Source organism: Acinonyx jubatus, chromosome D1, assembly GCF_027475565.1.
Source record: "Acinonyx jubatus isolate Ajub_Pintada_27869175 chromosome D1, VMU_Ajub_asm_v1.0, whole genome shotgun sequence".
Classification (NCBI taxonomy): domain Eukaryota; kingdom Metazoa; phylum Chordata; class Mammalia; order Carnivora; family Felidae; genus Acinonyx; species Acinonyx jubatus.
Genome location: NC_069390.1, coordinates 591192 through 619150, shown reverse-complemented (window position 1 = coordinate 619150; position 27959 = coordinate 591192). Strand labels below are relative to the sequence as shown.

Sequence of the window (27959 nt, the reverse complement as noted above, 5' to 3'; positions counted from 1 at the left end):
GGGCTGAGACGGAGGGGTTCTGTTTGCCTCTGGGGCGGGCGGGGGTGGGGGGCTCCAGCCTGTGAGAACCGTAAGGTGGTGCCACAGATCCTGGAGGCAGGACAGAGAGCGCTGGGTGTTGGCTTTGCGGGCTTTTCGATATCCAGGGGCCATCCAGAGGCCTAGGGCACCACCGGCCCACGGACGCGGCCTGAGACAGGGGACTGGGCCGAGCTCACTCAGGGACATGTGGGGGATGTCGGGGACGGACAGGCTGGAGGGCGGCCACCAGTGGGGAAGGAGGGGCGCCGGGTCAGGCGATTCCCGACGGTCCTTGCGTGGCCGCCTCGCGGCATCGCCGGGGTGCCGCCCTCCCCAGAAGCGCCAGCCTCGGTTCCTCCCCCTGCCCCCTCACTGCCCCGGCCCCTACCCCGACCCCTGTCCCCGCCACGGCTCCTGCCCCGGCCCGGGCCCCATCCCCTACCTCGACCCCCTGCTTTGGCCGCTACCCGGGCCCCGGCCCTACTCCTGCCCTCGGCCCCGGCCCTTACCCCCACCCCGCCCCCTGCCCCTACCGCGGGTCCCGGGTCCCCGGCCCCAGCAGCCGCCCGGAACCCAGTCCCCTACCTTGACCGCCCCCCCCCCCGCCACTCCGACTTCGGCCCCGCCCCCGGCCCAGCGTGCCGTGCGCGGCGGCGACGCGCCAGCGTCCTGGGGCGGGACTTCCGGCGGCGCCTGCGAGCGATTTCCGTCCGCGCGCGAGGGTGGTCCGGCCGGCCTCCGGGACATGAAGGTGAGCCCCGCGGCGGCCGGCTGGGGTGGCGTCCGCGCCCCGCGTCTCGGCGCCCGCTCCTCCTCCTCGCACGGCCTCAGTTCCGCGCCGCAAAGTGGGCGCGCCGGGGGCGCGTGCGGGCAGGGGGCGCGGGGGAGCGCGGGTGTGAGAGAGTGGGTGTGGGGGGATAGGTGTGAGGGGCAGGAGTGAGCGTGTGGATGGGTGTGAGAGCGGGTGCGAGTGTGAGGGGTGGGTGTGGGGGGGTGAGAGCAGGTGTGAGCGGGTGGGGGGGCGTGCGTGTGGGCCGGGAGTGAGACGGCAGGTGTGAGCGGGTGTGTGAGCGAGTGGAGGTGTGAGATTTGGGCACGAGGGCGTGAGAGTAAGGGCCCGAGTTGGAGGCAGCGAGTGTGACCAGCACGCTCGGTGTGGCTGAGGTGGGGGACACCGAGGGTGGCGGCCGCCCAGTCCCCGGAGCGCGGGCCAGGTGTCCCTGTGCGGGTTGGGTTGGGGCGCACTTGGCTGGACCCCTCTTCGCTCAGCCCGGTGTCTTGGAAGCTGTAGACTTTCCACGCAGGAGGTGGCTCGTGGCCCCTCGCTTCCCACAGAGCCGGCGAGGGTGGGCTGGTGGCAGAACTGGACCTCGAGCCACGGGTGGCGTCCTGTGTCCGTAGCTCTGTTGAGTTAGGGTGGCACCGTGGCCATGCGCCACGTACTCTTCATCTCTGAGCGCCATGAACTCCATTTCCTGTGTCCCAGAGCCCGACGTGGAGCACGTGGTCCATATGTCAATAGATGTCACCAGGGCTGTGGTCGTCCCACCGCGGCCTTCGCTCCCCAGAGCGTGCTCGCCCTCGCCCAAGAATGCGGTTGGCTCCACGGCTGGTGTGGCCGTGACCTGCCCCGGGGAACAGCAGCACTCTGTAAGCCAGCAAGTTGGCTCGTGGTCCGGCCACGTGTAGATCACGCCCCCCGGGGCGCCACCAGTCCGCGGTTCTCAAACTGCACACCACTGAATAGTGAGAGCAACTTGATGGTAAAATCAATTTTTTTTTCATGTTTGTTTATTCTGAGAGAGACCGAGCACAAGCAGGGGGAGGGGCAGAGAGAGAATCCCAACCACGTTCCACGCTGTCAGCGCAGAGCTCGCCACTGGGCTCGATCTCATGAATCCTGAGACCACGACGTGAGCTGAGATCAAGTGTTGGACACGTGACTGACTGAGCCACCCAGGCGCCCCTAAATCTCCGTTTCTTAAAAATGAAATAGAGGGATTGTGCGTGCGCCACGGAGCAGGGTTAGCTCTGATGAGCGGCTTCCCCCTGGTGCACACGTGCACCGGGCCGCGGCCGACTCTTACCCTGGGTCTCAAACACCACCTGAAAGTCACTGCTGTGATTCGCCGTCCTTTGGTCAACACGCTGCTGACAGTCCTCCCAGAGCTCGGAGCCCCTGGAATAGTGGGGCTGTCGGTTGTTAGCGCAGATCTGAGACCCCTGCCTCCCAAGGGCCCTGTGGGCGACCCAGACATGAAGGGGTCGCTACGCACCGCACCCTGCGGGACCCGCGCCTCCCAGAGATCATTGGTGTGTGTGGAAGAAACACCGACGCGAGGGGGCACAGGCGTGGGGTAGGGTGGCCGGGCCCACGCTGCACAGCAGGGGGCCGGGCGTTGCTGCCGCTTGAGCCCCCCGCGTGTCACGGTAGCTCACGCTGTGTCCCCAGCGCTCGTGAGCAGCCTGCTCACGTTGCCGCCAGGATGGTGTGGCAGTGCCAGTTCAGGCCTTGAGCTCAGTGTGGCTCCCCTTCCACTTTCCCCTCCGCTGTGCACAGAGGCTGGCGGGGTCCGTCGTCCTTCCCCAGACTGGCCCCATCTCCACCCTTTCCTCAGGTCAGGGGCCGGGCAAGTCACTGGCCGAAGGGTCTCTGGGTGGGTGGGCAGCAGGCGGGGTGGCAGGCCGTGGACAGAGGGCGAGAAAGCCGCTGGGGCACACCCTGGGCCACTGTGGATTGCTTGAGGACCACCCTCCCGCTTGGTTTGTCATCCCCTTCCATCCTCAGCGACCCAGACCTCTATCCTGGAGCTGAGAAGGAGCCTGAGGTCATGGAGCAGACCCAGAGGGGCTGGGGTCAAAAATGGGGGGCCTCCCCCCCACTCCCTGTGGCTCAGCCAGCAGGTACAGGCGTCCCTGCATGCGTAGAACCCACCCCAGCTCTGCAGCCCCTTGTGCAAGGCCTGTGTTCTGGAAGCACATTGGTTCAAGTGCCTTTCTGGCCTCACGGTGGCTGGGCTTCCTAGCCCCAGCCCCTCCTAGCCTGGTGGCCGTAGTCTCAGCCTGACTGGATCAGTATTGTCCACCCGCCCCTGCTCTGACTGAGGGAGCCCAAGTCCGAGCTGTTGTCACCAGAAGGGAGGGCGGCAGGAGCTGTTGTCCTTGATGATTCTGATACCACAAAGTCACCCAGCAGAGGGGCTGCTGGGGAGGGGTGGGGAGGGGGCAGAGGATGGCAGTCTGACCTGGTCTTTGTCTCCCTCCCCATAGCCCCTTCAGAGCTGCCCCTGTTGCACCTCTGCACGGCTTTGTCCCTTCTGTCCTGCGAAGCCCTTGGGCCAGCTGTCTGTGCCTCCCTGCCTCGTGGGGAGGGACCTCCAGGGCTCCTCACCCCAGGCCACCCCAGGTGGCCCCACGCAGGTATGCTGTAGGTGTATCAGGTGCCACAGTGTAGAAACCTGCCCAGGGAAGTGACAGCCCAAAGTTGTGCTGCTGTGCTGCTCTGTGAAGCAGGGAGGAGGGCTTTGGAGGGGGTAGAAACAGGCTCCTGGCCAGGAGGTCAACGGGGTGGAGGGGATCAAGGGGTGAGTGCTGCAGAGGGCCTGACTTTGCCAGCTCCTGACAGGGCACGCCCTGCCTGGCTAGAGCTCTGGTGACCCCAGGGATGCCCATAGTCAGAGGGAGAGGCCACGTGCCTTCCTGCTGGGCAGGAAGCTGGGCTGGTTCCCCAGGACCTGCTGGGTCTCCTCTGGCTCTGCCACCAAGTGGCTCCTTAGCTGGTCTGGAAGGGGCTGTCTCTCAACCAGCACACTTAACACCTGCACACCTTAAAGCCTCGGGAAGGACCCCAGCCAGTCTGGGCCCGCCTGGTACTCCGCTGCCATGAAGTAGAATTGCGGGGGGCTGGGGGTGGGGGCAGAACCCAAAAATGAACTGCACAGCTCCTGAAAGTCCAGTGCAGGAAAGCCAAAAAGTAGCAGCTGACGCCAAAATCAGAATGATCAGCAGTCCGAATAGCCTGCTCACTTGCCTTCTAGCGTCCCCTTTCGTACTTTCTGTATGGTGTGTACGTAACCTTATTTTTGAGAGAGGTGCAGAGCCCGATGTGGAACTCGATCCCAGTGCCATGAGATCATGACCTGAGCCAAAATTGTCAGATGCTTAATGGGCTGAGCCACCCAGGCACCCGATACACAGGAATTTTTCAGTGAAGATGGGATTGTGGTGTGTGTGTGTGTGTGTGTGTGTGTGTGTTTACATTTTGTAGCATTTGCACCAACAGTGCATTGCAAGCCTCACAGCGTCTGTCGGTATTCTCGTGTAGGGAAATGTGTGTCACCATTTAAACAGAGTGGCAGTGAACCTTCTCGTGCATTTTTCACATAAGTGGGGAAGTCCCTCAAAGTGTAATTTGTAACAGGAAACACATGTTGGAAAGTGTATTTACAACCAGATTGTCATCCAAAAAGATTTTTGCAACTTGAATTCCCAGGAAGAGCTTGGGAGGATTGCTGCTGCCCAGGTTACGCCATTAGCTTCATTCTCTTTAGGCCTCCCCGGCACTGAGTGTCTGTTCCCTTGATTGCTTGTGAAGCTGAGGTGCTGTTTCTCAGGCTTAGGGCACCTCTGTATTCAGGGTATCTCTGCGTATTGCAGGGCATCTCTAGGTACTACAGGGCACCTCTGGGTATTACAGGATATCTTTGGGTATTACAGGGCACCTCTGCATATTACAGAGCACCTCTAGGTATTACAGGGCATCTCTGAGAATTGCAAGGTATCTCTGGGTATTACAGGGCACCTCTGGGTGTTACAAAGTATCTCTGGGTATTACAGAGTATCTCCGTATATGTTACAGGGCACCTCTGGATCTGTCAGGGTATCTCTGTATTACAGGGCACCTCTGGGTATTACAAGACATCTCTGGGTATTACAGGGCACCTCTGAGAATTACAAGGTATCTCTGGGTATTACAGGGCACCTCTGGGTATTACAAAGTATCTCTGGGTATTGCAGAGTATCTCCATATATTACAGGGCACCTCTGGATCTGTCAGGGTATCTCTGTATTACAGGGCACCTCTGGGTATTACAAAGTATCTCTGGGTATTGCAGAGTATCTCCATATATTACAGGGCACCTCTGGATCTGTCAGGGTATCTCTGTATTACAGGGCACCTCTGGGTATTACAAGGTATCTCTGGGTATTACAGGGCACCTCTGGGTATTACAAGGTATCTCTGGGTATTACAGGGCACCTCTGGGTATTACAAAGTATCTCTGGGTATTGCAGAGTATCTCCATATATTACAGGGCACCTCTGGATCTGTCAGGGTATCTCTGTATTACAGGGCACCTCTGCATACTACAGAGTATTTAGTGTACTTACTGCAGGGCATCTCTGGGTGCTGCGGGGTGTCTTGTCTATTATAAGGCATCTCTGTAGTACAGGGTATTTTTGTATTTTGGGGTATGTATAATATGGGGTACTTCTATATTACGGGATTTTTATTACAGGATATCTGTATTAGAGTATTTCTATTCTGGGGTATTCCTTTTTACAGGGTGTCTTTATGATAGGACGTATGTATGAAGTACCTGCGTGTTATAGAGTTAGGGGTTTTTGTGCATTAGGACATACGAATGTATCTCTTCATTTTCCTTTTATAATGGGGTGTTTATTGGAGTGTCGTTGACTTATAAGAGCTCTTTGTTTGTTATGGGTAGATGATGGGTAGAAATGTGTTGTGAAGTCTATTCTAATTTTTTTTTCTGGTTTATTGCTTTAAATTTCTTTTTTGTTTCCTAAATGAAAGTGTCACATTTTTTTTCCTTACAATTCATCCATTTATCTTGAAAAAAGAGAGAGTGCAAGTGGGGGAAGGGGCAGAGAGAAGGAGAGACAGAATTCCAAGCAGCCTCCACACTGTCGGCACAGAGCCTGATGCAGGGCTTGAACTCACAAACTGACTGTGAGATCATGACCTGAACTGAGATCAAGAGTCAGACACCCAACTGACTGAGCCACCCAGGTGCTCTGAAAGTGTCACATTTTGACGTAATGAATTCTGGTGGCATTTTCTTTCCTAACCTTCATCATTGCGGATACGTTTGGAAAAGCCTTCTCCGCCCCGAGTTACGTATTTTCTTCTAGTCCTTTCTGCGGTGCTTATTTTATGCCTAACCTTCCAGTAGCCCAATTTCTTTGGGTTGGTGGAGGGCAGTCACCATTTTCATAGATGGCTGAGGCGACGGGGAGGGGAGGCCCCTTTCTGGGGCACCCGAGAGGAACGAGGGGCGCAGCAGTGCGGGAAGCTGGGTAGGCCACTGGGGCTGGCCCAGGGTAGGGCTCTGCCCTGAGGCCAGTGCCTGGCCCAGTGCCACGAGGACCCAGGCCCTGTTGGATGCTCCATTTGACAGAGGGGGCACCCCACTGCCGGTGGTCATGTGGTCTGCTCTCTCTGCAGCCCCCCGGGCCCCGAGATCGGACTGCACTGTGACACTGCCACCATGAGGGCTCTCCTCAGCACGCTCTGGCTCGCTCTGGCCTGCAGCTCTGTTCATACTACTCTGTCCAAGTCAGATGCCAAGAAGGCCGCCTCGAAGACACTGCTGGAGAAGGTAAGCGTGCTTAGGGGCTGGCCCTCCGTGCCTTCTTCCTGCCCACGGGAGCCATGCGCCAAGGCCTGTGATGGGGCGGTCTGTGAGCCAGGATGCTGGGGCCTTGGCCTTCTTGGCAGCTGGCCAGCGCTGCCAGGGGCTCTGGCCGGATGGCCTGGGAGGGAGGGAGCGGCTTCTGGTGCTGGGGCTGAGGGTGTGCCCACCTCCCCCACCGGCCCAAATTTCAGCCCTCACCCGTCCTCTGCTTTTTCCCATGCCTGCGCCCTCTCGTCTTGCCTGGCGCATTTCTGTGATGTTCACAGCGGTCGAACGGATCGGACATGAGATGCACTGTGCCCTTGCGCCATTTTTCTGGGATGGGAGAGTGAGCCTCCAAGGGTGGGCCTGTCTGGTGGGCTCTGGTCAGCGGCACCGTGTTGACCCCAGGACGTGGTGCCTGGCTCGGGAGAAGACCGCTGCTGCTGCTCGGGGCCCCGTGTCCTGCCTGACGACAGACCCTGACCACCTTCTCCTGTCGCTTTTGTTTCAGACCCAGTTTTCAGAGAAGCCGGTCCAAGACCGGGGTCTGGTGGTGACGGACCTTAGGGCTGAGGATGTGGTTCTGGAGCATCGTAGCTACTGCTCACCTAAGGCCCGGGAGAGGCACTTTGCTGGGGACGTCCTGGGCTACGTCACTCCAGTAAGCCAGGCCCTGGGGTGGATGGGGAGGTCCCGAGGGCGAGGCGGCCACTGGGGTCTTTGTCCTCACCTCCCTGGGCTACCGCCGTGCAGGTGCAGCGGGAGAGAGGCCTCCCGAAGAAGTGAGAGTCATGCCGAGGGTTTTCTGGGACTAATCCTGCACAGCACAGGCGGTTCTGTGGTGTCCCATTGCAGAGGTGTCTCAAGGGCCCTCTGTCCCCAGCTGCAAGCCTGTTCACCTGTTCTCCATTTTCTGCCAGTGGAACAGCCACGGCTATGATGTTGCAAAGGTCTTCGGGGGCAAATTCACGCAGATCTCGCCCGTGTGGCTGCAGCTTAAGCGGCGCGGTCGGGAGATGTTCGAAGTCACAGGCCTTCACGACGTGGACCAAGGTTCTCACGTTGCTGCCCATCTGTGCTCGTCCTGAGGGCCCACAAGGGTGTGAGTGCCCGTCCGTGTGTGCGAGCACGAGGATGTGATTCTGTGTGTCTGGAAGTGCGTGTGGAGCTGAGTGTGTGTGTCAGTGTGACAACTGTCTGGCATCGGCCACAACCTTGCTCCCCTCGGCAGTTTGTACACCGGTCCAGGGAAGAGGTGTCTGGGAGGGCGTGGCTGTCTCGACAGCCGCGGCAGCCGCTTCCGTGAGCATGCACCCGAATTCCCTTAACTGCCCCCCTTTCGGGTTTGGAGAGAGGGTGCGTTAGCTACTTGTGGAGATCTGAGCCCCGAAGCCGCTCTTCGATGCTGGGAGGGCAGTGCCCGAGGACACACTGGGTAGCACTGGGACTGGGGCCTCGGGCCCCCCTCAGCTCCGAGAAACAGTCCCAGCCCCCTTGGAGGCCACTTTTCCCCAGATGGGGCCGATGCCACGATGTCCCCCCTACTGGCCCAGGGGTCTGACCCGTCCTGACTGCTCTGCATAGGGAGGAGGGGGGGAAGGGGGGGGCAGGAGTGGGAGGAGGAGGGGGCTGGACCCACAGATTCTCTCCTGGTTCTGCCTTTCTGCACCCCCGTCGCATGGGGCCCGGCGTTTTCTTCCTTGGGGGTGGGCTGGGTCTTCATGCGGGCAAGGGGCTGTGTCCCTGCACCGACTGTCCTCTCCCCGTCCCACAGGGTGGATGCGGGCAGTCAGGAAACAGGCCAAGGGCTTACGTATAGGTAAGTCTGGTGGGCCTGGGTTGGCGGGGCTCCCAGCCCTTCAGCCACACACCGTGTGTGTCCCTGGCAGGACTAGACAGAATGACATCAGCCCCACCCGTCCTGGAGCATGCAGCTGGCCAGGGTGTTCCCAGAGTGCAGATGGGACTAGCAGGGTGTGGGGATTGGAGCAAAGGAGCAGGTGATGGCCGAGCAGGAGGAGCCATGGCAGGGGTGGGGGGGGTTCCGGTGGGGAGGACGGTACAGCAAGAGCCAGCCAGCGAGTTGCTGAAGGAGCTGGGGGTCCGGGCACTCGGGGACGTGGGGGGTGAGGGGGAAGAGGTCAGTACCACCTACCGCCCCCCCTCCCCCCACCAGGCCTTGTGGGTGCCTAGCCGTGTGCTCACTCTGCTCTGATGGCCGAGGGTCGCTCTGGGGGCAGGGCCAAGCACAGGAGGGTCACCATCTGTGTGCGGGTCTGTCCCCCAAGTGCCCCGACTCCTATTCGAGGACTGGACTCACGAGGACTTTGGGAGTGTCTTGGACAGCGAGGACGAGGTAGAGGAGCTGGGCAAGACCATCGTTCAGGTGGCCAAGGTGAGGCCGGCTGCCCTGGTCTTCGCCTTGACCACAGACGTCCCCTGGGGTGAGGCCTGCTGCCCTGGTCTTCGCCTGGGCCAGGAAGGCTTCCCTCGGGTGACGGCCAGCTGCCCTCCTGGGAGGGCGCCCGCCCTGCCGGTTCTTCAGGTCCCCAGGGTTGGGGTTGGGGAGGAGGCGTGTGAGGGGACAAGACATGTGAGCACCTGGTCCCTCTGTTCCTGGATCCTATGGGGACCCCCACATTGCCTCCTTCTAAGAGGGGCTTCTGGGCCTGCCGTGACCTCACTGCATGGGTGCTGGTGGCTGGCTCCGCGTTGCCTTCCCACCCGTCCCACCAGCGTCATCGGACCCGCATTCACCTGCCCTGTGCCTTTTCAGAGCCAGCACTTTGACGGCTTCGTGGTGGAGGTCTGGAGCCAGCTGCTGAGCCAAAAGCACACGTGAGTGGGCTCTGTGCTCTCCTGGCCCCCAAGTGTCCTGGAGGGAGGACTGAGGGAGGGCCATCATAGGGGGACAGGGACAGCACCTCAGGAACAGCCAGGGACCAGCGTCTGGCTCTGACCGTGCTGCTCTGAGGGCCCGGACGCCTGTGTGGGTGGTAAAGGCCACGTGATCGACGTCACCCAAGAGTACCCTATGGGAAGATGGGGGCCTGGGCGGTGACACCAGCCCAGACGCCTCTGCTGAGCCCCACAAAGCCTTCCTGGGGACAAGGAAAAGCGGTCAGCCGGGCAGCGGAGTCATCTGGGAGGAAAGCCGGCTGCCCAGGCCCACAGACACTGCCTGCGCGCCTCACAGGGGCACCCGAGTGACCGGGGAGTGGTGCAGTGCCTCCTGCGGCAGCCACTGCCTGCCTCTGTCGGGGAAGTGGGGGCAGAGCGGTGGGGAGGCCCGCGTGGTGCTGGGGGTGGCAGAGGCTGGCATCCGGCCACCGGCAGTTCCGAAAACGGCCTGCCTCCACTTCCCCGCCTGAAGGAGTCCCAGCTCAAAGCCCGAGCCCCCCGCCCTTGCTTCCCCAGCAGCGAACACTGGGCTAGGGCTCCCCGCAAGGCGTCCCCCCTCCTGTCCTGCAGCCGCAGTCCCTTCTCTGCCCACTCAGAGATGGTGTCCCCAAGCCGGTCTCTGGTCTCCACGTGCAGGGGGAGGGCGTGTTGTTGGCTCTGGCCTGTGTCTGGGGCTCCCAGCCCACTTGGGTGCAAGCCCCTAGCCCCGGGAGGGCCCTAAGGCCCAGTTTGTGCAGGACGACGCATGGAGACGACAAGAGCTGAGTCGAGTGACTTGCTGTGTTTATCGGGAGCTGGCACAGGGCCAGTGTATCAGGGGCTCTGGCTGTTGGCAGACGCCCCCCCCCCCCCCCGCCACACACACCTCTCCTCCCAAGGATCTCTTGTGATCTTTGCAGGGCAGAGGCCCTACCAAGGTGACCTTCCATCACCTCTGATTCAGCTTCTCACCAGACAGCTGCATTCTGCCTGGGCTCGCAGCACGGGGAGGGGGTTTACCTGAGGCACAGCCAGGATGTAGCAGGCATGTGATGAGGGGGCGGTTGGCAGGGCAGGCAGGGGGCCAGGTGGAGTAGGGCAGAGAGGAGCCAGTCTGGCAGATGGCTGTGGGCACGTTGCTACCTGGGAGCCGTCTCCCAGGATGGAATGGGCCTGGCTGTGGCGAGGCATGATGGGAACATTTCATGAGGCCGTCCCCACCTGTCACCCTCGTTGGGGCTTCTGACTAGGCGTCCAAGGGCACTGTTTCCTTCTGCAAAGGTCAGCCTGGAAAGGCCATTGTGGCAGATGCTCTGGGGCACATGGCCTGTGTATGATGGGGACAGTGGCAGAGCAGCTCCGTGACACCCGTGTCCCACAGAAGTCCTGTGGGGAAGAGCAAGTGACCTGAGCCAGTAGAGCAGGCAGGGATGATGCCCAGACCTAGCAAGTGGCCAGGTCCCCTCCATGCATACCCAGGGTGTGGCAGGCCTGTTCCCCAGCACAGGGGTGACCGTAGGTTCCCAGTTGGTGGGTGCTGCCCCAGAGGCACGAGACCACCCTTTCCGTCCCACAAAGATGCAGCCCCGGGGCCATCCAGAAAGCCAGGAGAGCAAGTGACAGTGATTGTGCTTCAATGTGACAGCTGTTGGCAGAGCTGATGGAAGCATGTGCTCCCCAGGGGTGAGCCTGACCACAGCCCAAGTTGCCTCCTTCTGGGAGAGTCACCATGGTAGCAGGGATCACCTCCACTGAGCCCGGTCTGGCCGTCAGTGACCACCCGTTCCCGTCAAGACCACCAGGGCCATGCTGGTGGGGCCTGGAGGCGGGCACTGGGCGCCATGCCCTGGCCACACGGGGGGCCAGTGAAAGTGAGAGTGCCCCGGACCCTCTGGGGGGAGGGCTCGCTGTGCTCTCACAGTGTTGGCAGGGCCAGGCCAGAGTGAACGCCCAGAGCATGGGGCCATCCCAGAACCTGTCGGTGACATGAGGGAGACTGGGGTGCCTGACAGACGCTTCCAGGTGATGCTTGGAGCTGCGCTAGTCTCCGTTCCACTGGGCATCCCTGCTGTGACTCTAGGGGCTGGAGGAGCCCATGGCACCGCCTCCCTCCCTGTCCCCCATCTGGTGGCCCACTCCCTGCTGAGACATGTCCAGGCACAAGTGGAGAGTGCTACATGACACCTACCCACAGGTGCTGCTCCTGTGTGTCCCAGGACTGGAGGTGCATCCCTGCCTGGGACAGACGGCTGTGTCTTCCAGGCTGAGGGTGGCCACGTGAGGGGGCTGGGCTCCCCCCTCAGCACAAGACCTGGTTGGTGGAGCTGCCCTCAGTGTTCCGGTCCTGAGTGTTTGATGGCCTGGGCTGACCCAGCCACCAGCAGGTCACCCCCTGGCCAGACGGTGTGTCTGGGAGATGTGATGGGGTGCTGCCCAGACAGCCCTTTATTCCTCATGTCATTCTCAGGGTGATCCTGGGCACAGAAGGCCAGGGATCAGCCCGCTTCGGGTGGGAGGTGACCCCCACGGGGCCTGCTGGGCTGCCCTGGTGCTCGAGTGTGTGAAGTGCACAGGGCCTCTGGAGCCCATACCTCCAGGGCAGAAGGTGCCCATGACGGGGCTCCTGCCCTGTAGCGGGTCTGGGTCAAACCCGTTGACTTCCTGTTCTTGAGCTCCTGGTTCTTTGCAGGGGCCTCATCCACATGCTCACCCACCTGGCTGAAGCCCTGCACCAGGCCCGGCTGCTGGCCATCCTGGTCATCCCGCCGGCCGTCACTCCCGGGTAAGTGCCATGCTCGCTGTGGCCGGGGACCCAGGTCAACCCCCTGGGCACGCGCTACCCTTTTCCCAAATGTTGGAAGGTTCTGGAAGTTCCTGAATTTGAGGGGCTGCATCTTATAGATACTCCCATTGTCAGGTGTAGTCTTGCCACAGTGTAGAGCTTTAGGACCAGTCCACACCTGCCGTGCCCTTGGGAGGTCAGGGCTGTGGTCACAGCACCTTCCCAAAGCCTGACTGTTCCCCCTTCCCAGCCCAATAGGGCAACCCTTCTGGAACCTAGGGAACAGGGAGGTGGAGCCGCCCAGGCCCTAGTTGTTGGGACCACGGCCCCTCTGCCCAGGGTATTATTACCCAGTGCTGGGCACCAGAGAGGCTCCAGATCTATGGTGAGGACTGAGGGCAGACCCAGGGTCAAATGGCAGGGCCTTGTTGGGGAGGGGACCACAAAGGCCCAGGCGGGACCAACAGGGGCCTCTGTCTGGCCTTTGCCAGCCCAGCCCTTCAGCCCACAGGTACCCACTGGGCTCCCACCTGCTGCCCTGGAAGGAAGCAGCTGGCCCACCCAGCTGTTGAGCGGGAGCAGCACGGGTGGGCCTCTGGGGCCTGTGACGTCCCGCCGTGGTTCACAGGCTGATGGGTTCATAGAAGTGCCAGTTGACGCTCATCCGGAGTCTGCGGGTCACTCCAGCAACTGAGACAGATGTTCCCTGGGGGCAGGCCTGCCTGGCCTTCATGCCCCCTGGCAGCCAGCGCATGCCACCCGAGGCCTGGGCACGTGGTTTAGGGCTGTGGTACCCCATGCCCTTTGCATCTCCTGGGCGTCAGCCTGCCATCTGAGTTTCCCCCCGACACTTTCAGGGTCCTTGGTCCATCAGGGTGGGCTGCAGTGGGAGTGAGGTTCACACCTGTGCCCCCAGGCCTCACTGTGGGTGGGGAGGGTCCCACAGGCCGGCATCTCCCTCACGGAGCAGGGAGGGTAGTGCTCAGCCCAGGAGGGAGCCCAGCCAGAGGCCCACCTGTCTGTCCTTCCTCCCACACGCAGAGTGTGTGTGCATGTTTGTGAATATGTGGGGGGTGCACGTGTGTCATGGGGTGGGCTCTTGGGACTCTGAGGTTGGAGCTGGACCTGGGGCTGAAGAGGAGCTCGTGCCCTGGGAAGGCCGAGTGGCAGACTCTCTAGAGCCTGCGGGCATGGCTATAGGTGCTTGGTGCCCATTTCCTGGGTCTCCCAGTTTCTGTGGGTGGTTTGGGGGTGGGAGGTACTTGGCCGGGTGGAGACCCTGTTGTCCTCTGGGCTCAGGAGCCATCTGTGGGATGGGTGCAGGAGGTGCTATCGGCGAAGGTAAGCTCCTAGAGGCTGGGGGCATCTTAGGCTAAGAGCAGGTGCTACCCAGTCCTGCAGCGCCCCTACCCCCCACCCCTCCCCAGAGCCTGGCAGTGTCTGACGCATGTGTGGGGCAGGGTCTCAGAGGGTGTGCTGGACTGTGGGAAGGTAAAGGGGCTGGAGCCCCCTGAGGGGCCACCCCAGGCCTGGCTTTCCCGCTGGTGCCCTCTGTGCCCAGGTATCTTACTCTTACCTTACCTGGGCTCCTGGCACCTAGGCAGAAAGTGCGTGACCGGCCCCTCATCCTGCAGCCACCGTGAGAGGACAGTGGCAGCTGAGGGGGGCTGCCCAGAGGGAGGGACCGTGGCCAGTGTGGTCAGCACTGAGGGTGGGGGGTTCTGGGCGCTGATGGGCTCACGGGCTGTGCTGTCCCAGCTGTGAGCCAGCCCAGCCTTTTCCCCCCGAGGCTCCGGCTGGCGGTACCCCACAGGAGCTCGTCCGTCTTGTTGGCGTTTACCCCACACGCTCGCAGATGGCCGCCCTAATGGACAAGCCCAGTGCCTCTTGGCATTCTCGTCAGAGGACTGGCTGCAGCCCACAGAACAGCAGCTCCCGGAGGGAGTCTGCGGTGCCTTTTTCCTGCTGTGGGCTATGTCTGGGACTGTTGGCTCAGGTAGCCATGTTGACCTTGAGCCCTGCCCTCAAGGTCACAGCCTTGCCTCCAGCAGACCTGGTACTCTGGAACTTTTCGTCAGCCTCACGTGCGGGTGGAGACACCAGCTCCGGGTGGAGGAAGAGCCACAGGGCTGAGTAGGTGACAGGCAGGCAGGGGCTGGGTGACCGGGCACGTGGGGGGGGCAGGCGTCCGTGCTCCAACAGCAAGAATGTGGACGGTGACCCCGCCTTCCACACGTCACCAGTTAGGTGCCCCATCAGGGCTACTATGGGGGCAGCTCTGTGGCTGGTGTTCAGGGGCTGGGCAGCATGGCTGGTGGCGGGAGCCAGTGGCCATTCACAGAGCCTGCACCGACCCCAGGGAGGGTCAGCCTGGGGAGGGCTGGTCAGGGGGAGGACTTGAGGTTGACCGCTGGTAGGTGGCTGATTTGTGGTGTCTGGGGGAAGATACCAGCAGGGGAGGGAGGTGGAGGGTCAAGCTACTTGCGCAGGGCCATGGGGGGTTTGAGAACTGGGGAGATAGGACAGGACCCTTTCTGGAGAAGAGACCACTTGGCCCCATGAGAGGTGGGGGTGACTGCAGCAATGGGGCTCAGCCCCCGACATGGCAGCCAGTCAGGGTGATGAAGGAGGGAGGTGTCCACCACGTGGGGATGAAGCGGGAGGGAATGAGGGACAGAGGGTTGGGAGTCCTGGGGGAGGGACAAGGCCCTAGAGGCACACAGAAGGGAGCTGCCAGGAAGAAGGTTGAGCAGAAGATAGACCCCCAGGTGGGACAGTGGGCCACCCCCCATCCAGGCCAGTGATGTCAGTGTCCAGGAGAAACTCTCTAGAGGCGCACTGCATGTCCGCCATCTGGCAGCCTGGAGAGGGAGGCCAGGGCCGCACGAGGTTTGCTGGGCCCACCCCTCATCTGCAGTGCCCTCCCGCCTCGTTGCTGGCAGCTGTGGGGTCTCAGCCTTCCAGAAAGGAGGAATGCCCACGCTGGGAAGAAAGTGATTTGGGAACAAGCGTCTGCAGACCAGGGCCGTCCCAGGAGGGTGTGGGAGTCCAGCTTGTGGCAGGCGACCATATGGAGGACCAGCCCGGAAGAGCTAGATAACCCAGGAAGGGTATGGTGGGCACAGGGGAGGGCAGACTGTGGATGGACTCCATGAAGCTTCTGGAAACCACCCCTGACAGGGCAGCCACTGGAATTAGCAAAGGAGGAGAGGCTCAAGGAGTCATGTCTGCTCTAGACCTCAGCAGTCCTCCCTAAACTGTGGACTTCTCGGGGCAGAGTATTGAAAACCTATAGCTCCCTGTCCCCCGTGGCTTGTCATCAGGAGTGTCTGCTCCGAGCAGTGGCGGGCACGAAAGCGGGTCTGGTAGGGCCTTCTCCCAGCTCATTTCTCTGGGCCTCATGCCCGCCGGGGTCCTGCCGCAAGCTGGCTTTCCCTGCACACCTGGGTGGGTCCCCTCTCCCAGTGGAGCAGGGAAGGTGCCAGGCCCCCCAGAAGCCCCTTGGGTACTGCAGCAACTGAGACATGGGCCTAAGGGGCGCACCCCCTGCTGGACCATGCTACAGCAGCCCACAGCCCTGCTTTCCCTCCTGAGCCACTGAATCCAGAAATGGCAGGACCTAGGTGTCCATGGGTCCTTAAGTGAATGTCCTACCTTGAGACAGGTGAGCCTTTGAAATGGGAAGCGTTTTCCTAAAGCTGATGCGCGCACTGTTCTTGTGGTGCTCCAGGCCAAGGCCCGAAGGGTACACGATATATTCACATGGCTGCCCATGGCCTGTCTTCTTTTTGCTGGGACTTGGCATCTTCTGGTCCACTTCGGGGGCCTGTCCCAAGTGTGGCCATTGGGGAGCATGGCTGTTGTTGCCCAGCAAAGTATTTGCCTCCAGGTGCATCCCAGGGTGCCCCTTTGTGTCTGGTGCTCATCAGAGTCGGGACTGACTGTGAGGCCATCGTCCGCTGGCTCTGCTTCTCTTCAGGTCCTGCAGGTGCCCCATGTCTCTGGGGGGCCTGGGCCTGGCGTCCTAGCTGCTCCCCCCAAAGGCAACTGGAGAAGCTTTGCTCTGGGCTGGAGTGGGGCGGCCTTCAGACAAGGTCCTGTGGAAGGGATGACCATCACTGAGGTCCCTGCAGACATGCTTGACCAGGGTTTTGGGGGTGCAGGCTGAGAAGGGGGGTCCTGTCTCAGGTGGAGAGTCCTCCTGGGGATGCTGCAGTCTCCAGCATTGCTGCGGGCACAGCCGTGGGCTAGACGATGGACCACCTGGGCTCTCAGCTTACCTGGGGCACCCACGCCCACCGGTGGGAATGGGGCTGTCCCGGAGCTGGGCTGATCTCGTGGTGCCCTTGGATGCGTGGCATGGAGGGCGGGGACAGAGAGAGAAATGAGCCTTTGCTTGACCTTCGACATTGGGCTCGACCTGCTGATCTTCCCGGCCCACCCCTGCTCTGGGAATGTGGCCCTGACCGCTGTGGGCGCTGTCCTATAACTGAGTGACAAGTTACCTTGCAGGGAAAGTGACTGCCCCCCTCCCAGGGTATAGGGTGGAAGCAGCATGGTCTGGGAGCTCTCCCTTCTCTCCCGCCCCCCCCCCCCCCCCACCGGCAGCTGGCTCTGTCCTCAGTTGGACTCAGGTGTCAGCTGGGCTGTGAGAGGTGGGCAGTGGCAGCCATGCTTCTCTCTGCAGGACTGACCAGCTGGGCATGTTCACTCACAAGGAGTTCGAGCAGCTGGCCCCCGTGCTGGATGGCTTCAGCCTTATGACCTATGACTACCCCACAGCGCAGCAGTGAGTGTGGGCACCAAGGGACCCCGTGAGCTCCATGGCTTGGCGCAGAGGTGCTTGCCTCCTCTGGGGCCTGGACGCTGGACACTCAGAGGGACAAGGCCTGGCTTCCTGCCGGCGTGCTTGGGGCCCTGCCGCTGTCAGCTCTTGGCTCCAGGGTCACAGAGGACCCGAAGCCCACGATTGCCCCTGCATTGGGCAGCCTTCACGTTTTGGGGGCCTGTGAGAGAGGGCAGTGGGCAGCCCTCACGGGACCACCGTCCTGGGTTGTCCACCTGTGCCAGCACAGTGGCCGCTGGCACCGGACCCGCCTTATTGCCAAGAAGTTGCTCCCGTGGGTGGGGGTCACTGCCTCGAAGGGAGCCTCGGGTGCAGACATGTCACAGTGCTGCCCACTGCCGTTTCTGTCCCCCGTGGAGGCCCCGGGCGTAGCAAATGCCGGCACGGGTCCAGCTGGAAGCCACTTTGGGAGGCCTGCTGTCTGCTACCCTCCTTCCCATCCTGCCCCTGCCTGACACCTCTGCCTGCTGCTGAATCCCACTCCCCTCTCACCCCTGCAGGCCCGGTCCCAATGCACCGTTGTCTTGGGTTCGAGCCTGCGTCCAGGTCCTGGACCCCAAGTCCAAGTGGCGGAGCAAGATCCTCCTGGGGCTCAACCTCTATGGCATGGACTATGCAGCCTCCAGGGATGCCCGTGAGCCGGTCGTCGGAACCAGGTGAGCCCAGGGCTCCCCACTACGTGGGTGACCTCCGGTGCTGTCCTGCGCCCCTGGCCCTCATTCCAGTGGGTCTGTGTGTCTCCTGGAGGTGGTGGCTTAGAGCAAGGGAGAAGGCCTGGGGCAGTCTGACCCCACACGCCTGGTGCCTGTAGGCGGAGCCTCTGAGCCTGTTGGTTTGGGGGCCCCATCCCAGCACCGCAGCTGGGACCCCCGCCTTGAGATCACCCCCCGTCCGTGGGCACGCAGACCACCTCCCGACAGCGAGGGCACATGGGCCTGGCCTGAGAGGCGCTCATACACATCCGCACTTGTACTTGGCATCGTCTCCTGCCCGACAGCCCCCGAGGTCTCTTGCCTTTCGAGTCCGTTGGTATCAAAGTTGTTTTTCTTAGTGGTGTTTTTTTGTTTTTCTTTTTAACTTCATTTATTTTGAGAGAAAGAGAGGGCGTGAGCAGGGGAGGGGTAGAGAAAGAGTCCCAGGCAGGCCCCGCGGTGTCAGCACAGAGCCCGATGGAGGGCTCCAACCCATAACCTGAGCCGAAATTAAGAGTCAGATGCTTAACTGACTGTCACCCAGGTGCCCTGGCTGGTATCGAATTCTTTTCAGCTTTGTTTTGCGTTGGTTTTCTGGAAGATACTGTTGCTAGGGGTGTGGTTCTAAGCTGTCCTGTCCAGCCAGACCGCCCCCACCACGCCCGGTGGGATTTGATTATCACGCGATTTCCTGAGGTTTTATGTGTTTTGCACTTGGTTTTCATTGAGCTTTTGGGACCTGTGTATTTGTACTTTTCGTGAAATTTGGAAGATTTTTGGCTGGTTTCTTCAAATGTTTTTTTCTGTCCCTTTGTCTTCTTTTTCGGGCCCTCAAGCATGTGTGAGGTCACTTGATTTGTCTCCTGCCCCCGATACTCGTTTTGTTTTTCCTTTTGTGGGATGTTTGTCGGCCTTGTCAGGGGCGCTGACTGGTGTCTCTGTCGCGCCTTCCGTGGTGTTGCAGCCTGTGCTTCCCCGTCACATCCTGAAGTTCACACTGGGTTTTCTGCGTGTCCTGCACTTTGCACGTGTGGGCTGGGCTGTGACAGTCGCACTCCGAGGCAGGCCCGTCCTGGGTCCGCTCAGCTGGTGGCTCTCCTTCCCAGGTTCCCGACTGGCCCAAGCTCTGCAGACTGGGGCCTCTAGGTGGGACGCCAGACATTGTGAATTTTGCCTTGTTGGGCGCTGGGCGCCTTGGCGCTGAATCTTCTCAATCTTTGTTCGGGTGCCGGGGAACCGTGTGAGCCGGCCATGGAGAGCGGGTCCAGACGCTGTGACGTGGGTGCACGCCTGTTGCAGCCTGCTGTCCTTGCAGGGAGGGTCTCTGTGGGTCACCAGTTGGGCTGCCACCATCAGGCACACGGCATGTCAGGCAAGGTGGGGCGGGGGGTGGGGGGTGGGCTGCCGTCCGTGGCTGCTCCCGTCGCTGTGCCTCGGTGGAGGGACGGGGGCTGCCTGGTTGGCCCTTGACTGCACTCGTGGGTTTGAAGGGGCTGCTCCCAGTCACTTGCCCAGCGGGCTGGGGGGCTTCTGTTTCCTCTAGGCCCCTCCTGCTCTGTCGCTGGGCCTACAGGACAAGGAACAGTGCCCATGAGGGCCCAAAGCCACCCCTCACCTCAGCTGTCCCTCCACGGCCCCTCCACGAACCCCGAGATCGGCCACGCTCGGAAGTGGTCACCCTGCCAGGACCGTGTCCTCTGGGTACACAGCTGGTGCTGGGGTCTGTGCTGCCCACGCCTGTCCTGGCCCCTGGCATTGGGCACATTCTGTGTCCCTAAACCTGGATCTGCCTCTCTCTGCTGAGAAGGGCCTTGGGAAGTGGCGTGGACACGGCGTGGATGTGGCGTGAATGGCAGGAGCTGGGGAGGGAAGGCCGAGGAGCAGCTCCCCGGCTCCGGGAGGGCTGCTGTGGTGCCTGGCCAATCGCTGGGGCGTTGCCCCATCTCCCAACAGCAGAGTGGGCTTCTCGGCACCCGGCCACCCCTCCCTGAGAGCTCCCCCTTCCTGTCTATCTGTCCTTCCGGTCGGGTCCCCTAATGCACTTCTCTGACATGGGATTGCTGAGAAAATTCCAGAAGCATTGCTGGTGTCTCCGCTCTTCCCCACAGCCTTGACCGGGTGCCTGGCCCAAGGAGGCAGTGGGCAGAGCCCCATCCAGAGCTCGGGCTCCCAGCACCGGGCCCCAGGATTCCAGGGAGCTGCCGACCGGTCAGCCAGGGGTAGGAGGATGAACCCCTGCTGCTGAGGGAGGCATCATGCAGGGCCCCCACGCCCCCACCCGCCTCTGCTCCAGCCTCGGGCTCCGCTGGCCCAGGCCTGTGGGGGGCAGGGGCTTAGCCTTGCGGTGCCGCTCAGCCACCTGTGCTGCCGTGCGCACACCACACGTGGGGCTTGAACCTCAGATGGTCACCGTCCCCCAGTCCTGGAGGCCGGAGCCCCAGGTCCAGGTGTGGGCCGGGCCGGGGCCTCCAGAGGCCTCTCTCCTTGGGTGTGGATGGCTGTCCTCTCCCAGTGTCCTCACGGGGTCAAACCTCTGCTCGTGTCTGTGTCCTGATCCCCACTTCTCCTAAAGATCCCCGTCACCTGGGATCAGGGCCCACCCCGATGGCCCCGTATTACCTCAATCACCTGCGTAAAGTCTCCATCTTCACGTACAGTCGTATTCTGGGGTGCTGGGGGTCAGGACCCCAACATAGGAATCTGGGGGACACTGTTCATCTCTGTCCCCACCTGAAGGGTGGAGAGTTACTGTTTATTCACTAAACTCTGGCCCTGCAGCACGATGGCAGGTGGAGTGTCAGGCTTGTTAACCCCACATACACGGCCCAGGGGTGTGAGTGCTCACCCCCCTCCCCTGCCTCGCCTCCCAGGATCCCGCGAGCAGACAGCACTCCAGCCCCCAGCTTCCGCTCAGCAGGGCCACGGCTTACACACCTCACAGGCCCTACCTGGTGGGTTTGCCCCACAGAGAGGGGCTAAGGGGCCTCACAGAATGAGAGGCCTGTGGCAAGCAGAGAGGGTCAGTGCCACAGCCTCCGGGCACCAGGCGCTGCCTCGCCTGGGGACTTGGAGGAGAGGAGGGGTCGAGTCTGCGTCCGGGGAGGGCCATAGTGGAGGGCTGCCCCAGGGTCCCCTGCACGGACCCGGCTGTGTTCTTCTCCACCCCAGGCCCCTTCCTGCCGAGCTGTAGAATGGGGCCCGGCTTGGTGCCCTGAGACCCGGCAAGAGACTCTGCCATCCTGATGGTGGCTCCTGGGACTCTCCTTATCCCCCGGGCCACCTCAGGCTGCGGGTCAAAGGGCCTCAGGGCACAGACTCCCCAGGGCAGAGAGAGCTGCTGTTCTAAGGAGGGAGCCTCGGCCCCAGACAAGGTGGGGGAGGGGCAGGCACGCAGCCCTCACGAGGCCACTCCCCACAGGCCCCCCAACGCGGCCAGACTCAGCGATGGGGGACCTTTGCCAAAGCAGGGTCTCAAGCGGAGCACGATTCCCGGTGCAGCACCTTCCCTGGGGTTCACGTCACAGGGAGCTGGCCCCGTGGAGGACTTGCAGGGCTGAGGGGGATCAGAAGGGGCACCCCCTCCAGGAGAGGGGAGCCCAGCCTGGAGAGGGGTCACCTCCCCTACAGGCCAGTCCCAGGGTGAGAGCTGCAGTCCAGGAAGGAAGTCGTAGAATGACAGCAGCTCCTGGTGCAGACGGAGGACACACCCAAATGGGGCGACGGACGCTGGCCCCAATGTGGTGTGAGCCTTCTCCCCACACCCGGCAGAGGCCCCCCTGCCCCCAAGTGCCCCCGACCCCTGCAACACCAACAGGGACGCCAACAGTGAAGCACCCCTTGGGCCCCCGTGGGGGTCCTCTGCCCACAGCCTGACTCTTGCGGGCACTCCTCCTGGCCTTCAGGGAAGGAAGGCCTGACACACATGCCCCTCTCAGGGCCGCGTCTCTCTGATCCAGCGAGCCAGACGGAAGAGCTCGGCTGGCTCTACACTGATGCCTTTGTTTGCGGGGGGAGGGGAGGGCTCAGGAGCAGCACCCTAGAAATGCAGTTCACCAGGATGCCACCCTGGCCAGTCCTCCCCCCCACTCCCCCGCTCCCCCGCGAAACCTGCTGCGGCAGGCCCTGCTCCCCATGCAGGTGACATCGGGCCAGGTGTAGGCCGCCGGTGAGCCCCACGGTCACTCAGGCTCTCTCCAGCTTTGGCGCTGACGGAAGCCCCTGCAGCCTGCTCCAGGATTATGTGCCCTCCCTGTCTTGGCTGCTCCGGCACGGAGACCTGGCCCTTTGTGGCAGGTGTCCTCCGCCTCTTCCAGGGCAGTGGGGGATCGGCCGCCTCACCATCTGCTCGGCCTCAGACAGAGCCAGGACCCCGTGGTGGGGCAGGAGGCCAGCCCCCTCAGGCCCGGCGTGTGGTCTCCCGGCCTCTGCCAGCCAGGCTAGTGTTCTGTGCCCGCCAAAGGGACCTCAGGGGGCCCCAGTCTGCAGTGGCTGTTGCTTCACATCCTGAGTTTCCCTCCCTCCCAACTCACTAGTCTCTGTTGGCCATCCCTGGGCCACACGTGGGCCTTGTCCTGGCCGTGTCCAGGCTCCTCTGTATGGCCTGCTCACTCCCTAACTTCAGGGAGTTTGGGCAGCTGTGAAATGCCCCAGGAGGTAGCACGAGTCTAGGTGCTCGTCTGCGGGTCCCCGTGCCTGCAAAGCCCCTCTCCTGAGAGGCTGTCCTGCTTCCTTGGCAGGCCCAGCCTGGCCCCACAAGGTACCCGGCACCAATCCACATGGGCCCCTGTTATGTACCTTCCGGGCCGGCAATCCCCACCCTGCTGGGCCATCTCCTGCCCCTGCCTGGGCATCCCCAGCTGGAGCACAGCCAGCTGGGTCCGGAAAGGGCAGGTCATGCTTGGAAGTCTCCTTGAGAGCCAGGGTGCCAGGGGCTCGGGGAAGGATGCTTCCCAGTGAGGCCAGTCCCTGTGACCTGCCAGCCCCAGACGACGGTGCTGGGCACCCAGCTCCCCCCAGTTGAGGACAGCAGGTCTGTGTGAGGCCCCGTGGGCAGGGAGCTGTCAGGGAACCTCGTGGGGATGCCTGCTCCGTGGGTGTCGCTGTCCTGTGCCTGGTCTCCCTTCGGCGGCCTCCCTGGGTGGCTTCTCACGGCCGCCTTCCTGTGGCTCTGTGCCTTCTCTGTCTTCGTGCCTTGGTCTGTGTCTTCCTTTCCTTCTGCTAGGTCCTGCCTCCGGGCACCCGGGTCTTGTGTCTCAGCCCTGGCCTCCTTGTGTGCCCTGCTTGGCTTTAGAGTTGCCTTTGTCCCTGCTCAGCTCCCCAGGGGTCTTCTGCTGTGGGCCTGTCTCACTTTGGAGGTTCTCCTCCAGGCCTAGCCCATGAAAGGCAGCTGGGCAGCTGGGGAGGAGCCCTGCTGCCTGTGGGTGGGGCCTGCAGGCAAGGGCCCTCGTGTCACCCACAGAGGAGCGGCTCATGGCACGGGCCTGCGTCAGGGAGACCCTACCCCGTCCACATCTAGCCCGAGAAGACGCAGCAAGGGCCCAGCCCCAGGGACATAGCTGCCGGGCCAGTGGGGGCGGGGGCAGCTCGGGGGACTCTGGCGGCAGTGGGCAGTGGGAACAGTAACAAGGAGAGGCCGCTGGGCACGTGGGTCCCCCTCTGCGTGTTTATCAGGCCCCCTTGCCAATGGGAGGTCGGGTCTGGGCTGGCAGGGACCCCTCCCGAGGCTGGGGTGTGGGCGGGTCCGGCACGAGTGGGTGGCTTAGACTCGGTCCAGCCCGTCCTGTGCCTCTGGTCGTGTGGGGCAGGGCTCCTGCACTGAGTGCAGGGAGACCTCAGGTCCCACCGGTGAAGGTGAGAAGCCACATGCCAGTTTCCTTTGGGGTGGGAGGCACCCCCCTCCCTCTGTGGTGGTCCCGCACACGTGCACCCTCATTGCCATTTCCGTCGGACCCTTTCTCTGAGCCACTGCTGGTTGGTCTCCATGGGTGTCCCTGTCCCCCCCCCCCCCCCCGCCCCGCTCCCCCATAAGGCCCAGGAATGTCCTCATCCTGGTGAGGAATGTTCTCTCCCTGACGTTCCTGGAACCCTCAGGCTAGGTCTTGTACCTTTTTTGGGGGGGGGGTTCCACACTCCATAAACTTGCCGTTTCAGAGGGTGGGTGCCGGGGCGTTTGTCTCAAAATTGTGCAGCCAGCACCTCAAATTCCACGCTTTCCTCCCCCAAAAAGCACCCTTGGGCCCTCTTGGCAGTACCCCCCACCCCCACCCCAGCGACCCCAGTTTGCGTTCTGTCTGCGGGCTCACCTGGTCTGGGCGGTTCTTGCAACCAGAGCCGTGCGGTGTGCGGCTGAGGGCTCACTTGGGTCAGTTTGGGGAAATGCTGCCGCCCTCACTTTTGAAGTATTTCCCCGCTTGCTTCTCTCTCTGGCTCCCACCTCCTCGTTTGCCTCCTCTCCCTCTCAGACCCTCCCCTCCCAGCTCTGGTCTGTGCCCAACTGTGCCCTCCCCAGGGTTTGCTCCCCACTGGCCTCTCTGTGTCCCTGGGGCTGCACTAAGGTGAGCACGGGTCCTGTGTGCCCCCTATCATGTCACCTAGAGGGGAGCGACCCCAGCCTCCGTGCCCTCCACCCCCCAGCCAGGGCCCATCCTGCAGCATCTGCCCACTACCCTGGCTTGGGACCCTGGGGACTCAGGGGCAGCCTGGGTCAAATGCCCTGTCCTTTACCCCCCACACACACCCTCCCGTCTGGCCCTGCATGCTCTGCCCTGCACGTCCTGGATTCTCACAGAGACCTCAGACCAAAAATTGCAAATAATGTGAGCGAACCAAGAACCTTGTTTTAATTAAGGGTAATCCGCTAATGTTGGGTGGTTGGACTTGCAAGGCGCCCCCCTTGCCAGCAGGTACCCGTCCCCTCCTGTCCGGCACTTGTCTGCCAAGGGGCACTCACGAACCCGCTACTGGGAGGCCCGGCCCTCCTGGCCCCACGGCACCTTGGGAAGTCACCTGTCCTCTGCATGCGTCTAGGGGGCCGGGGGGCGCAGTCTCAAGCCCCTGGCTCCTGGTAGTCAGAAAGGACTGCTGTGGGTGTGAGGCAGCCCTGTCCACGGCAAGAAAGGCAACGCTGGGGCAGCCTGGCCTCCGGAAGGGCACGGAAACCACTGCCCCTGCCTGCTGGCCCCAGAGAGCTGGGCTGGGGACCTCCGGGGACTGTCCCCAGGCCCGCTCTTCCTCAGAGGCCTGTGGTTTGACCTGAATGCCCCGCACACTTCCTGTGGCGCTCAGGGCAGTCGCGTGCCTGGTCTGCTCTGTGTACCTTACAGAGGCCACACCCTGAGTGCAGGTGCCCTCACTCTGTCCACTTGGACACTCACGGTGCAGATGTCACAGCAAGAGGCCTGGTCAGGACACCCAGCCCCTTGGTGCAGTCTCTCTCCCACCTGCACAGCCCAGAGCAGTGAGCTCACAGGCTCCTGAGATCGGAGCCATCTGTCGCATCTCTGACCATCCCCCACACCTAGTGCACATTCACGGGGGGCAGTGTCCCGTGCCCCATCCTGTGTTCCTGTACTTGTGTCCGGGGCACACGTGTGGTCCTCGCCCGACTGTGACAGCCTCAGCCACCGTGACCCTCCCGGTGTCAGGCTGTCTCGAGGACTCCCACACCTGTGCCCGGTTCCCTGCAGGTACATCCAGATGCTGAAGGACCACAGGCCCCGGATCATGTGGGACAGCCAGGCAGCAGAACACTTCTTCGAGTACAAGAAGTGAGTGTCCGGAGGAGGCCCTAGGTGAGGGCTGTGCATGCCCAGGCTGGCCAAGGGCCCCAGGGCCTTGCGCTCGACCCCTGCGCCCGAGGGCTGATCCGGCCCAAGGAGCGGACCCGTGGGGCGGCGTTTCCAGCAGGACCTGAGGCTTCTGCTGACAGGGAGGAGCACCCCACACTTCCACGTTGGGTGGGGTTGGGAGAAGCTGAGGTGGGCAGAGGCAGAAGGCTCATCCTTTTGCAGAAGCCGCGGAGGGAGGCACATCGTCTTCTACCCAACTCTGAAGGTACTCATGGGCCCGCCTTTGTGCTGGGGGTGGGGGCGCAGGTACCACACCCCTCCCCCCACAGTGACCCTTACCCTCGGTGAGCAGCGGAGGTCAGCTCGGGGCCTGACCTGCTACTCCCTGGCGGCCGGGGTGGGGGGCTGCCAGGGGGTGAGAGGTGGGGCTGACGCTTCCCGGGGCCTGCAGTCTGTGCAGGTGCGGCTGGAGCTGGCCAGGGAGCTGGGCGTCGGAGTGTCCATGTGGGAGCTGGGCCAGGGCCTGGATTACTTCTACGACCTGCTCTAGGCCTGGCTCCAAGCGGACGTGTGCTTTCCTGAGCAGTGGAGTGACCAGTTGATAAGCAAAATACAGACTCTTCTTTTCTGTTCAGTTTCTGCTGTGGTCCTCGAGCGGTGGTAGAGGGGGCCCGGGACCCAGGCCTCGTGAGCGATGTGGGGAGGGGTAGTCGGGGGGGGGGGGCGGTGCCTGAGAACCCAGGCCCCTCCCACCCAGCCCTCACTGCTGCCGGTCGTTGGCCAGGTTGGGGCAGGACCAGGAGGCCCTCTCACGTGTGGACCCCAGGCCCCTAGTAGGACCTAGTGTCAGCCCAGGGCTGCACAGAGGGGCCTTGGCCTCTCACTGCCCGTGCTGGCTCAGTCCACTTACCAAGCTGCACACGGCAAGGGTGTAGGCGTCGCTGTAGAAAGCTGGGCTCAGAAAGGTTCTTCCTGTCCCCAGAGGCCCTGGACCCCACGGGGGCAACAGAAAGACCCCTGGGAGCCCTCTGGCACCCATGGGCCGTGTGATCAGTTTCCACCCACAGGGTAACCTGGCTCCCAGTATGAAACATCAGGAGAAATGCTGGGATTGCCGGTAGCCAAAGACTCTGCCCCCCGGCCCCCCAGCCAGAAGGGCTGCTCACGCCTCCTCCCCAGTAATTAACCTTCGTAGGCTCCAAGCAGCAGAACCCCGTGGGAACCATGACAGTCCAGGGCCCGGAGCCAGAGCCCTGCCCGCCCAGACCAACCGGCCAGACGCCGCGTGTGAGTGTGCGGCCGCCCCACGGCTCTGGTTTCCCTCACACCCTTGGGCTTAGAGCTCCAAGCTGGGGGTCGTGGGGTGGACGAGAAGCCAGAAGGGCCCCAAGGGGGAGGTTGTGTGTTAGGAGGGGCAGGGCCTTGGGTCTTCCAGTTCCTTGCTGGAGCCACCCTCCCCTCCCGCAGCCGCCCTAGGGAGGAACCCCGTCTCCAGGGGGACAGGCTCTGCCAGCTACCCCACTCCTGACCCCCAGACCTGCTCACAGGGTGGGGCCTGAATAAGAGGACTGGTGGGGGAAGTGTTGTACCAGAAATCCGTGTGCCCGGCTTCCACAGGTGCGTATGTGCCTGTGTGCACGTGTTCACACGTGTGCCTGTCTGCTTGTGGGACGGGGACACTGACCGGCACATAGGGCCCCACACAGACACCCTGGCAACAGGCAGGAGCACTGGACGGAGCTGTAGGCACAGGCCAGTCCCCTCCCCCCGCCAGGGCTGGGGTGCTGGGTTGTAGGGTGTCTAGAAGTCCGCTCCAGAGTTGGGCTCACGGGATGTCAGGATCAGTGGGCGTGGAGCCAGGCAGGTGACAAGACACTGGGTGTGCGTGGGGGGAGCTCCTCAGTGGGGCTTCGGAAGACGGGACCAGTGAAGGGGGGTGGGAGCCAGGAGAGGGGCCCTGAGGTCAGACCCCCGGGGTGCCCACAGTGAGAAAAGTGAATCTGGAGACCAAGTACAGGCAGCAGGTGGGGTTTGGCCGGAGGGTGGGGACCCTGGGGAGCATGGCTGCCAAGGCAGTTTGCGGGCCCCGGGGGAAGTGGGGTGCGGGCTGGAGCCTGAGGGCTCACGTGGGCTGCGAGCGAGGGACAAGCCTCCTCCGTCGGTCCAGCGAGGAGCTTACACGTGGGTCTGTCCGTAGGAGCCACCTGGCAGTGGGACAGGTGTGTCTGGTCACATACTTGGACGGGGGGCGGGGGCGAGCTCGGGGAACAGCCCGAGGGCTCCTGGGAACACGGGGTCAGATGGGGACCGCCC

The 27959-nt window shown here is 62.5% G+C and overlaps 1 protein-coding gene across 3 annotated transcripts; it reads left to right on the top strand.

The window, feature by feature from the left end:
* The first annotated feature begins 623 nt into the window (after positions 1-623).
* On the top strand, positions 624-26280 carry CHID1 (chitinase domain containing 1). 3 transcript variants are annotated; one of them, XM_053202718.1, is made up of 14 exons: positions 625-772; positions 3292-3441; positions 6488-6641; positions 7171-7320; positions 7580-7712; positions 8434-8478; positions 8948-9054; positions 9436-9497; positions 12229-12321; positions 17009-17110; positions 17668-17823; positions 25545-25625; positions 25869-25911; positions 26098-26280. In XM_053202718.1, exons 3-14 carry the CDS (start codon positions 6531-6533, stop codon positions 26194-26196), a joined length of 1182 nt encoding a protein of 393 aa, XP_053058693.1. In that variant the 5' UTR covers positions 625-772; positions 3292-3441; positions 6488-6530; the 3' UTR covers positions 26197-26280. The 3 variants fall into 3 exon arrangements, with proteins under 3 accessions (XP_026907210.1, XP_053058693.1, XP_026907211.1); XM_027051409.2 differs by lacking the exon at positions 3292-3441 and having other exon boundaries at positions 624-772; XM_027051410.2 differs by lacking the exons at positions 625-772; positions 3292-3441 and having other exon boundaries at positions 6500-6641; positions 7580-7761.
* Positions 26281-27959: the final 1679 nt, after the last annotated feature.

What these genes read in the sequence shown, in the direction of transcription:
- CHID1 (XM_027051409.2), top strand. Translation starts at nt 6,531, where the DNA reads ATGAGGGCTCTCCTCAGCACGCTCTGGCTCGCTCTGGCCTGCAGCTCT. An exon ending in CGAAGACACTGCTGGAGAAG is followed by an intron (nt 6,642 to 7,170) that starts GTAAGCGTGCTT and finishes CTTTTGTTTCAG; the next exon opens with ACCCAGTTTTCAGAGAAGCC. An exon ending in GGCCAAGGGCTTACGTATAG is followed by an intron (nt 8,479 to 8,947) that starts GTAAGTCTGGTG and finishes CTGTCCCCCAAG; the next exon opens with TGCCCCGACTCCTATTCGAG.